This window comes from Brassica oleracea, chromosome C6 (assembly GCF_000695525.1).
Source record: "Brassica oleracea var. oleracea cultivar TO1000 chromosome C6, BOL, whole genome shotgun sequence".
In the NCBI taxonomy this organism is placed as follows: domain Eukaryota; kingdom Viridiplantae; phylum Streptophyta; class Magnoliopsida; order Brassicales; family Brassicaceae; genus Brassica; species Brassica oleracea.
In genome coordinates, this window is record NC_027753.1 from 9,393,225 (window position 1) to 9,405,765 (window position 12,541).

The 12,541-nt window shown below is 40.0% G+C and overlaps 1 protein-coding gene across 1 annotated transcript; it reads right to left on the minus strand.

Moving 5' to 3' along the window:
• Positions 1-9,575: 9,575 nt before the first annotated feature.
• Positions 9,576-12,288, minus strand: LOC106297428. Its single transcript, XM_013733666.1, has 2 exons — positions 11,992-12,288; positions 9,576-10,457 (listed from the first exon to the last, which is right to left on the minus strand). The coding sequence occupies exons 1-2, from the start codon at positions 12,286-12,288 to the stop codon at positions 9,576-9,578; spliced, it is 1,179 nt and encodes a 392-aa protein (XP_013589120.1).
• Positions 12,289-12,541: the final 253 nt, after the last annotated feature.

Genomic DNA, 12,541 nt, shown 5'->3' on the forward strand with positions numbered 1-12,541 from the left:
GCGAAACAGTGATGAAACGGGTTCACAAGGAAGCACCTCCGCGAGACAGGTTCATAAAATCAGTAGAGTTCATAAATATTATAATTTTTTTTTTTTTTTGGAAAATGTGAGAGACTGGAGAGTGAACCCCTGATGGGGATGTTCTTAGAACTCCATCGATCACTTTTGGTTTAATTAACCACTAATCACTTTTTGAGAACCATCATCTCATACCATTGATGGAAGTGCTCTTATAAAAGTAGACTAGAGGGCTTTGCTCTCATAAGGACAATTAAAACAGCTACAGAGACAAACATAGAGATATGAAAGTATCGATGGAGAAAATTAAGGTTCTTTCCCGTTTGGAAGTAATGGTAGCGTGCTTGATGTGTTTAGGGTTTAGTGTTGGGATGTGTTCAGAGTCAGATCCCTTGATCAAGACAGTAGTGTCATCATCACTACCGTCTAATAACGGGGACTTGCTCTATTCCGCTAAGCTCCATACGGGTACCTTATAACAAATTTTATATTTTTTGCATTGATTTATATAGCCTATAGTTTTAACTCTCTTTTTTTGTCGTCCGTTGATGTATGTAGTACATAATATCACGGAATCGGAATGAGATCACTAGTGATGAGTTCTGATGAACTCCCAGTGCTGGTTCAGTTCACAGCCGATGAATGCAAACAATGTCGCTGCATGGACTTCAGACTAGAGAACCTGGACGTTAGATACGCGGGTAGGATTAAATTCTACAAAATGGACATTCACAAGGCGCCAGTCATCGCAAAAAAAATCCACGTAACCACGGTTCCGACCAGTATTATCTTCAGAGGCGGAGGCATAATGGGTGAAGTCTTGGGATATAATCCAGCGAAAGTAATGAAACTAGTGGAGCGATATGCACATAAATGAGACTCTTCTCATGTCTTCTTGAGACAACCATGTTGTATAATGTTGTTTACCTTCTTTAATGTATAATTTCGCAGAAGAAAACAAGAATAAAACGAGATCAAAACTACAAGATTAACAACTTTTAGAATAACTATTGCAAATTTCTTTTTCTCTCTCTCCTCTTGAATTTTCCCCTCCTCTCCTCTAGGTCTTCGTTTCAGATCTTGCTCCTCCGGCGGTCGCCGCCGCGTCCTTCTCGCGGCTGCCGGAGCTCCATCCTTTTGTTTTTCTTCTTCACGTTGTCTGTGTTGTTTTCTCCCTCTGTTGTGTCCTTCTGTTTTCTCTTTCTTCGGCGGGTTTAGTGCAGCGCGTCTCAGATCCGGTTCAGATCCGGTCTCTCTATTGCTCGTCTAGTCGGTTTCTAGGTGGTAGTGCTGCTTGAGGACGGCGGTTGTGCTATCTAGTCTTCGGCGGCGGCTTAATCTAGGGTTTCCGTCCGGTACTTTTTTCCAGAGTTCGGCCGTTCTTCTGTGCGAGTGGTGCGGCGTTAGCGTCGAGAAGCGTTGCTGCGCTGCATGTTCCGTGTACCGGCGTCTCGGTGAGTCGGTGGTGTACGTGGCTGTGGTTTCGTCTAGGTCTGAGATCTCGCGAGTCTCAGATCTATCTCCTGAAGCTCCTCTGGTGGTCTCTGGTGGAGGCGCGTGGGTTTGTCGGTGGTCGTGCTGCGTCTCGATTTCCCGATTTTACTTGTGGCGGCGCGTGGTGTTGGTGGAGGCGCGTGGTGGCGGCGCGTGGTAGGTCCGGCGGCGCGTGGTGGTGGCGCGTGTTGCCGGAGTTGTGAAAATTTTGGCTCCGTTCGCGAGCTATTCCGGTTTCCGGTGGTGTTTCCTTCCCACTTCCTTGGAGTTCTCGGCGGTGTGGCCTTGCGCCCCACTCTCTCTTCCCTTTTATTGAACGGCTTGACTTGTTGACCTCGGTGGCGGTTGCTGTGCTTTAGTTTCCATGCGGCACTGGACATTCGGTCTGCTAATTCTCTTGTTGGTGTGTTCCCGGAGGGGGGGATTTCTATGCGGTCTGCTCCTTCTATATGTGGGTTCGGTTAAATGGGTGTAGACGGTCACGACGGATCGGGTTTGGAGACGGCATTCTTCAGATCTACCTTTCGAACGACGGCATCGTCGCGTGGGAACTCTCTCTCGTGCCGTCGGGGGTGCGCCTGTCTGGTGTTTTTGGTAGGTTCGTGCGTTGATTCTTCGCGCTGGTTTGTGTTGCGTCGGGTTGCGGAAGCTGCAGGAGCCGTAGCTTCTAGGTTTGAGGGCGCCTATCTCTCGGTAGCTCGTGGCGACAGTCTCTTCTTCTTCGACCTTCCGGTCTGCTTTTGGTCCTCACCCGTTTCCGCTGTTTAGCTGGTAGTTAGACTAGCTTTCCCGCTTCGGTTTCTTGTCTTTGTTGTTTTTCGTTGTATTGTTTAGTTTAGTTTATGCATTCCGCTACTCGTTGTCTTTGTAATTTCTGTCAAAAATTGAAAATTTGGTATAATATTTAACATTTTAACAAAAAAAAGAGAAAACTATTGCAAATTTTGTTAAAGTCTAGAGTTTTTTTTTTTTCCGTTGGTCTGTTAAACTACATTATAAAATATTTTCCTTAACATACTTTATCATACAATCATTTGTAAGCTCTAATGCTTACTTTATGTTTTCTTTTAAAATGGAGTAACTTCGTAATTATAAAGATAAAATTTAGAGTAAAGAATTCAGTTATGAGAAAAATTAATGGATTACACTATTTTGGAGTAATCCTGTTTTTTTATCAAGCTTGAAAGTTTTTTTGACATATATATGAAGCTTCTGAGTTCAGCAAGTTTCAGTAGAATGCGTAATTAAAGATAAGACAGCGTTTCTTGTGAGTATGTGGCAAAATACGACCTTTTTATAAATGAAAAATATAAAATAATTGTTATATACTTCTTCATTTTTAAATATTCTACGTTTTAGAATTTTTTGTTTCAAATTAAATGATAAATTTTCAATGTAAAATTTATTGAATTTTTATATTAAAAATTATTTGTACTAAAAGAGAAATACAAAATGAAAATATTCCTTAGTTTTTCTACTTATTTACATCAATCAGATTTTAGATTTTTTAGCCAAAACTGCTAGATCCTTCCATATAGAATTATTTTTTATTGGTTGTTTTATTCCGATCTAGTTACCTAGACTACCTCAAATTTGAGTAATAGAACGACCGTTTGACGGTAAAAAAAACTAAAATAATGAATCTAATAAAATCGCCAACCTTAACTACTTATGTTAGGTGAAAAATTTTAATGAATCTAATAAAATCGTAGTTAAGCTCTACGTGATCAAGCGCTAAATAAATATGACATGGTCAAAGTGTAGGCAATTTTTACGTGATCAAGCTCTAAATTGACATTCTACTTATAACATAGCTTTATTAAACGAATCTAATAAAATCGCGAACAATAACAATTTGTGTTACGTGATTATAAGAGAGACTGAGGTTGTCACAAAAATTTACGAAATCATAAAACTCCAACATTCTTCAATTCATTTTATTCCTAACGCATAACAAAGCAAATATGTACAAACAAAACAACGAACGAATGAAAGGTTGAATAAATGGAATTCTTTATATTAATCAAAATTTCTCTACATAATATCATATAAGTTTAGTTCATTTATATACACACAAGATCAATATATGAAAAAATTGAACAAAATATATAAATAGAATCTATTTAACCAAGTTTAAATCCATACATTCAGTTTCACAATAATAATCTTTTAATAACAATAAAATCCAGAAAGTTAAACACACGATTTCAACTAATTAGGAGACAAAACCTTAGAGTCCTAAATTAATTAATTTGTTTCCGCATTCGTATCTATCCCTTAACTTGCAGAACAGTTTTTAAATAGTATTGAAATGTGATTTTTTAAAATTTTCTTTAAAAAATCTACACCCTCCCTAATTTGGCAACAATGGAAATAAGTACTCAATATATTTTTCTTTGTACATGGTGTTTTATGGAAACTATGGAAATAAGTACATAGTGTTAGTTGTTAATAATGTTTAAATATTTACATTATTTTCTTACAAAATTTAATTGGCCGTTTTTATATGTTAATTTTTTATAGAAGTTTAATAATCATTGTATTTTCTTCAAAATTTTATAACTAATTTATCATTTTTTTTCTATGGCATATTAAATCATAGTTCTCTATTTCTTCATATTTTAAATTCATAAACATTGATTTTTATATATTTTAGACAAATGTCTAATTAATTATATATGTTGGATTTGTTTATATGATCGAACATCGGTCATAATTATGACTTAGCCAATGTAATACAACCCAATATTACAAATACATCATTTAGTACAAAAAAAATTAAAAACAGAAAATAAATACCCGCACGGTTGTGCGGATCAAGTTCTAGTTACAATTAAGCAACAAGAACACATAATATGAAATAAGAACTTTATAGTTTATAGCGTGTAACTTCAATATTATTATATAATGTATAACACCTATTATAGTAATTGGAGATCCCTTATATTGAAGTATATATAGTCATTATGTATTTATTATACAGACCATAATGAATGTTGAAACAATAATTTGATCTTAAGTAAATCTATGTTAGCTTTATCAAGCGTTTATATTGTAAAATAATATTTTTATTTAAAATAAAATGTTTTTTATTTATTTTAAACTATGATCTAGCATTGTAATATAGGCTATAACTAAACCTAACATTGTTGTATTAATTTAAGACTAAAAACAAAACCTCTAAAATATAATATACCAATGTTTAAAAAACAAAACCTCTAAAATATAATATACCAATGTTTAAAACTGGATTACTTGCTGGGTTATCATGTCACTAGATCAACTCTGGTTAAATTTTAATTTTTCATTTTTTCATGAAGAACAAACCATTTGATTATTTTTAATATTAAATTAGAAATTTTGGCAAAATGTTAAGATAATAAGATAATAAATAATTATTAGTCATATTTAAAATAAATTGTTATTTATATAATGTCCATTTAATAATATTGATACAAAATTGATGAACAAGTTAATTATCCTTTCTAAACTTATTTTTGATAAATTTAAAGCCCTGCACAAGTACAAAAATAATCAATAAAAATGTTTTATAAAATACATTCCTTCACTTTGCAAAACATTATAATTTTAAAGTTTTAATGACTAAATAATCAACCGAAAATATATCCGCTTTTTGAAAAAAGGGGTCAAAATCTAGTTTGTTTTATTATTGATCAAATTATGGTTGAATAAATAACTAATGATATCTTTATTAAATACGTAAAAATAAATGTTTTCTAATATTTTTTTTTAACACTGATTAGATTAACTTTCAAAGAAACCATAAGGTTCTAACAACAAAAACCGACCATAAAGGCCAATTTGGGAGATCACCCAAAGAAAAATAAAAATTGAAACAACTAAAAGACACTGAGCTCAACATAGGATAGATGTCAATAGACATTCCCGAGACTGAAAAAAGTTCAGAGATAGGTGACTTGTTCCTGCAGTTCACGTCCGAGCTTCACGCTCAATACTATGTTGCAGCCATGAGGGTCCGCCTGCTGCTATATAGGAGTGATAGCGATGATCGTTAGTAACACTCTTCGCTACCTCTTGAGCCACAATATTCCTCTCCTGCACACAATGATGGAAACTCCAATCTTGTAAGTGACGGAGTCGGGAAGAAGTCTCATACATGATATGCTGATGCTGATAGAATCCAGATGGATTTAGGAATGTTTCCTTTGCTAAAGCACAATTCGATTCAAACAGAATCCTCTGCTAGCGGGTATTGATCATATCACTTACAGCCCAGTGAATGGCCATAAGCTCAGCTTCTCTTTTTGTCTCTACGTTAGAGAAGGACCTTCGACTATGAAGAGTTGGTTTTCCTTTGTTGTCACGTAGAATCCAAGCAACTCCACAATTAGTTTGGGCATTTAGCCAAGAAACGCCAATATTGCATTTTAAGTATCCATAAGGAGGTTTCGACCATGCCATGATACTTGTTGTCCCGTTTCCTGAGTGTTGTACCTACTCAGTCTGAGCCGTATTAAGTTCAAACCAAACCGCCGCTTCTGCTCTAGCTTTGCTCAGGACTGAAACAGAGGAGTAGTGTATTTTCTCAAAGGCCAGACTATTTCTCGCCTTCCATAGATGCCAGAGTATCCAAGGGAAAGAAATCGTATTGCTATCTTTTGGAGACTTCCTGCTCATTTCCAGGAGATGATACATATTGAGGAAAACAGAGTTCTGAGAGAAACCTGCCACCGGGAGTTTGATCGAGGACCTTTCCCAAGTGTCCTTCGCCATAGGGCAAGAAAAAAGTAGATGGCAGATCGATTCAATACCACCATTACATACTTTGCAAGCAGAGTCTACTTGAATACCTCTACTACGAAGTCGTTCCATGACCACTAGAGCCCCAGAGAGAGCTTTCCAAAGGAAATGCTTGATTTTTGGAGGAGCACGGATCTTCCACAGAGATTTCCAAAGGTATTTCTCCAGAGGAGGAAGAGAAGTTGAAGTGCTACCATCTTCCTCAGGAAAAGAGTCGACAAATCTGTAGCCACTCCGTGATGTGTAGATTCCATCTTTTGTGAAACCCCACTTATACCCATCTTCCTGCATCCTGTTCGGCTTCAGGCGAAGGATGATCTCAGTATCATGATCTGTAAACGTTCTTCTCACAAGAGCTGCATCCCAGGCAGATGAGTTAGGGAGCAGCAGGTCTGAGATTGTCAGCGTCAGATCAATGACACTGTCCTGTCTGTAGTTAGGAGTCCTTGGTATCGGGTCAATAATCCAATTCACGTGCCACACATTAGAACTCCTTCCATTACCAATTTCTCTAATCAAACCTTTGCTCAGCAGCTCTCTACCATGTAAAATGCTTCCCCATGCGTATGACGGCCTCGAGCCTAAACTGCTTTGCAAGAAATCATTGTTTGCAAAGTATCTACTTTTGAGGACTCGAGCCACCAGAGAGTTGGGGTTATTCATGATCCTCCATGCTTGCTTTGCCAAAAGAGATTGATTGAATTTGGTGATGTCATGAAAACCCAAGCCACCTTCTCTCTTTTGCCTACACAGTTTCTTTCACGCCACCCAAGAAATTTTCCTTTTACCATTACCTCCACCCCACCAGAATTATGTCATGGCGCTAGTAATTCTTGTACACACATCTTTAGGGAGTTTAAAGATGGACATTGCGTATACAGGAAGCGACATGGCTATGGATTTGAGTAGCACCTCTCTCCCGCCGAGAGATAGTGATTTTGCAAACCATCCATGAAGCCGAGCTTGCAGTTTCTCTCTTATAAAGCTCAGAAGGTCTCTTTTAGACCCTTTGAAACACTCTGGAAGGCCCAAGTAAGTCCCTTCTCCACCTTCTGTTGTGATGCTCAATATATGCTTGACTCGCTCTTTCACCGTGTTGGGAACCTGAGCTCCAAAGATGATAGAAGATTTTTGGAAATTGATCCTCTGACCCGACGCTTCTCCATAAGCCTTGAGACATCCAACAACTTCTTTGCTTTCCAGTTCGTCCGCTTTACACATAAGTAAACTATCGTCTGCAAAGAGCAGATGATGAACCCTTGGTCCAGAGGAAGACAATCCAATGCCAGTGAGGCGACCACTTGCTTCAGAATGATTGAGTCTGCTCACTAAAGCTTCAGCACAAAGTATACAGAGAAAGGGAGACAGAGGATCACCTTGTCTTATCCCACGCTCCGGTTTAATAAAACCATGGGCTTTACCGTTGAGAAAAATGGAGTAGGAGACAGTTGTGATACACGCCATAACCCATCGAATCCAACTCCGAGCAAACCCCATCTTCTCTAACAACTCTTCTAAGAAACACCACTCTACTCTATCATAGGCCTTGGACATGTCAGTCTTGATGGCCATGAAATCTTTGGAGATCGCCGCGTTAGTCCTCAGTCCATGTACTAACTCATGAGCAATCACAATGTTATCCGAGATGAGGCGACCTTGAACGAAGGCTCCTTGAGTGTCAGAGATAATGTCAGGGAGAATGCATTTCAAACGATCACAGAGTATCTTCGAAATGATCTTGTACTGCACAGAGCACAAACTGATTGGTCTCATATCACCCATCCGTGTTGGATTTGTGATCTTAGGGAGTAGGCTCAACTGCGTGTGGTTCCAGCCTGGAGGGATGATCGAGCTCTGAAAAAAACCTTGAATCTCTTCGACCAGCTGAGTACCGACTACGTGCCAGTACCGTTGATAGAAAATACCAGAGAAACCGTCTTCGCCTGGAGCACTATTACCACGAATTGAGAAAGCGGCTCTGCGTATCTCCTCAGTTGTTATCTCCTTACACAAAGCTTCATTCATCTCTGGAGTGATACGGTCAGAGAAACCTTTGAATAAACTCTCAAGGTCATGAGGGTTTGAGCTCATGAACAAGTCACGATAAAACTCAGTCGCAACATGTCCTTTGGCACCTTCCGAATAGTGCTCAGTACCGTTATCGTCCATCAACATCAATACCCTGTTCTTGGCTTTCCTTCCTTTCACACAGTTGTGGAAATAAGCTGTGTTACGATCACCTTCATGTAGCCACTGCTCCCTACTTTTTTGGCGCCAAAAAAGTTCCTCTTCTCTGCAAGCTTTACTAAGCTCAAGTTTTATCTTCTTCAGGAGAGCATCATCTGGGTATCGTTTGCTGATCTCTTTCTCCAAATCCACTTGCAGCTTTTGTATATTGATTCTAGCATTACTGGTTGTGCATTTCTTCCATTTAGATAGCTCTCTCCTACAGTTCTCGATCCTCTCCATGATGCTTACACGTCTTCCCGACATCTCTTTACACCAACCTTTCCTCACTGCTCCCTCAACTCCTTTTTTTGCCCACCATACAGTTATCAAAATAGAATCTCCCTCGGTATGCAACTTCACTTTCCAAAGCAAAACCCACCCTCAAGGGCCTATGGTCAGAGCCGTACATAGCCATATACTCAACATGAGATCTTGGGAACAAACGGTACCATTCATCATTACCAAAACAACGATCAAGCCTACATTGCACCCACTCATTGTCTCTCTTTCCTACCCAAGAAAGTGGATTCCCAGAACTCCTCATATCTCTGATCTTGCAGTTATCAACAAGGTTACGAAAGTCCCAAAATGTTGAGTCACTTCGCACCGCTCCTCCTAGTTTCTCCTCATTACTAAGGAGCTCATTGAAATCACCCACCAGCATCCATGGGTCGTCTCTTCGCATTCCTATATCACTTAAGCGTTCCCAAACAGCCTGTCTTTTTTCCTTGACTGGGTCTCCATAGACGCACGTCAGGTAAAAGACCAAGGCCCCATTTGGACTTGAAGATCGATGATCCTCTTGTCCTCTTGTAACACTGTAACCTTATAACATTGCTTCCACATCACCACCAAGCCACCACTCAAACCCACAGGCTCAACAGTGATCAAATGATCATATCCCAATTCTCGTTGCATATCAATCATAAACTTGTTCTTCTGTTTTGTTTCCACCAAAAAGACAAAGTCCGGAAAATGCACCCGGCGCATCTCCCGTAACCTCTGAATTGTCTCAGTGCTACCAGCACCTTGACAATTCCAACTCAGTATGCTCATTGTGGAGACAGCGGCTTCAATACGGAAGCCACCGAAGGTTCTGTGATTTTCAAGGTTTTGAGGTCCGACGAAGATGGAGGTGGAAAAGACTTCCTTTTCATACTCAGTTGTGGAGTTGGAACATGCGCAGTTGACGCAAGAGGTGCACCATGTTGCCTCAGACCATTTCTTCTCTTCCATACTGGGGGTCTTTTCCTCTGGCTCTTCTTTCCATTTGTGATAGCTGATACTCGCCCTCCAGACGAAGGGCCTACCTGAAAATCCGTACTAGCCAAAACAGGGGCAGAGAAGACACCACCATTTGTTGCTGATGATTCTGCTTCTTCCTCCAGCTGATCACTTTTACTTCTGCAGTCAGATGAGATACCCTTTCTGGCTTGCTTACAACTATGGGAACGTTCAGTGAAACTCGGGTAGTCAAACACATGGCCTTTGCCTTTATTGAGCTCATTTGTGATCTTTGTTATGCGCAAAGTAGAATCCGCAGCGTTGGCTTCTATACCCTGCCTGACTCTCTCAATCCGAGCTCTCCTCTCTGTATCATCAGCGTGAGATATGTAGAGCATAGCCATTTTTTGTTCCTCCTTTGACAATTCAGGAAAGAGAGGGGGGAAGCCCGGAGGACCCTCTAGGAGTTTGCACGAGGGATTAGCCTTTGGTGGAGCAGAGCCAGCATTTTGATGCGTTTTCTCCCCGGAGTGAGATTCTGAAGCTTGTTGTTTCTCTTTTAATGAACCTCTCCTGAGTAAGGGACATCTTATCTTCTCATGTGTGAGCCTAAGGCAATGGAAGCACCTCTTATGAATCTTTTCATACTCAAATTCAATGGTAACAGCACCACCAGATGGGACATTGAGTTGACGAGTTGCTTTCGTCGGCTGTTGGAGTTTTTCATATATATAAAACACAAAGTTCACAAGCCCAAAATATTATACATAGGGTCCATGGACGCAGTCGAAAGTAAAACATACATTCATATATCTTGAAAACGAGTCTTTAACAAAAGATGTCCAATCTACACCAGCTCCTACAGTTCCGTGAGGGCCATGGTCCTTTCTACTGGTCACCTGCAAAATGATGTGAGGAGTTAGTGAACTAGTTTCACTCAGTGAGCCAGGGTTCCCTATCTAGCATATACAACTACCCGTCATTCTAAACCCCACCCCAAACATAAGCAAGACGGGTAGTTCAACAATCAATATTCAAGATCATAAAGCATGACCGATTTAAGCAATAAACCATTAAACCAAAATAAATCAAACACTCTTTATGAGTGTCATATCAATTGTTGGGGTCAAAATCGGTCACGACGGAATCAATGTCTGAAAGTCCGTGTTGAGGTCGAAAACGGTTGTAACGAAGTTAACGTCAAAATCCCCGAAGAAGAAAACGTAGAAAACTTCTTCGACAAATACTTTTTCGAAATAGATTCTTCTTTACGAAAAGCTTTGCGAAAGAAACGCGAGTCATCGGACAAGAGCTTGAAGAGGGTCGCTACGCAGCAACCGAACGCATGTTCCGCTCGGTCGCTATGTAGCGACCGATCTCGAGCAGGATGCTATCTCTCGAAGACCGTAGCGAACCCATTTCATGTTTCCCGCTATTCTAATTCATCGATGAAACTTTACGGTAAAACCGCGGAAAGTTCGTTCTTTATCGAAAAGAAACCGTAATAAACGCTTCGAGTCGGAAGACGGCCAGAAGGCCCAAAGAGACCTAAGACGTGACTCGAAACCCACTTACGATTTCTTAACCAAAAGCCCATTAACCGTAGGACGGTTTATGCTTGGTTCGCAAGGAAAGATAAATGTCAAGTTTCCGCGGATAAATACGAAATTTTGAAGATAATTACGAAGATCGGAAAAAATGGAATATCTCCATATTTATGCTATGGCGGCTTAATGGCAGAAGAGTAAAAGCGTAAACCGACCTTGGAGCCTGTATATAAGGAGTCCTAGGCGAGAAGCATGGAGGGAGACTTTTTCACAGCAAACTTAGCACTTAGAGCGATTTTAGGCAATTTTCCGTTTTTGTTATTCGAGCTGCGACTCAATTAGGTTTTTGCCGTCTTAGGGTTTTAGAACTAGGAATCTCGCCGACAGCTCTCGTAGCCCAGGCACTTACCTTGTTGTAAATGCTCAAACGCAGATTCGGAATAAGAACTATCTTGCTCTCTTTTTCGATTTCTTATTTTATTACTGTTCTCGTTTCGTGTTCTGATTGCTTGGCGTGTGGTATTAGCAGATATCCGGGACCTCTGGGAAATTAGGGTTCTCCTACTTTCCTAATTTAAACGGAAATCGACAGTGCGAATTTCGGTTCCCACACCGGCTTGTCCACATCAAAAGTAATCAGAGCTCTAATATAATCCTTAGTTTGCGAAACTTTAGGATCATAAGCTATTTACTCCACCTTACCAACTTCAGAGGCTAAAGTGAACATTGTATCCACTGTGAAATACACCAGAGGGATGTGTCGGATCCTGATCCAGAGCTCCATAGTTTGCAAGAACTTCTCCGGAGGAGACGACGTCCAACGTTCCAACGTCATTGCCCAGTGGTTATACGACCACGGTCTGTCTTTGAGGACCCTCACCAGATCTTTCTCTCTCTGGAACACAAACTGGAATCTGTCTCTTGATAAGGCAATACCACGAACACGGTCATAAACTCTCCAAGCAATCGGCATGTAGTCAATAATTCTTGCCATAGACTGATAATCTGGGTTCAGCAAACGACCCAAAATACTGAGTTCATTCTCTGCAACCACCTTAAATCTTGGTTCGTCTGGCAACGTGAGAGGTGCCTCTCCTCTTCAATCGACATAGATCTTATTGCTTTGTGAAGCGATTCAGCCATCACTCCGGTGAAAAACAAAGTTCCGAAGGACGAGTTGCGGCGGGGAAGAGCGTTAGCAGGTAGGAGATCTAGCATAATTTACGAACAATTGCCATTAATATCAA

Coding starts and splice junctions, on each gene's coding strand:
- LOC106297428 (XM_013733666.1), bottom strand. CDS start 12,288: ATGGCAAGAATTATTGACTACATGCCGATTGCTTGGAGAGTTTATGAC. Junction 10,458..11,991: donor TAGCCTCTGAAGTTGGTAAG/GTGGAGTAAATA, acceptor AAACTCCAACAG/CCGACGAAAGCAACTCGTCA.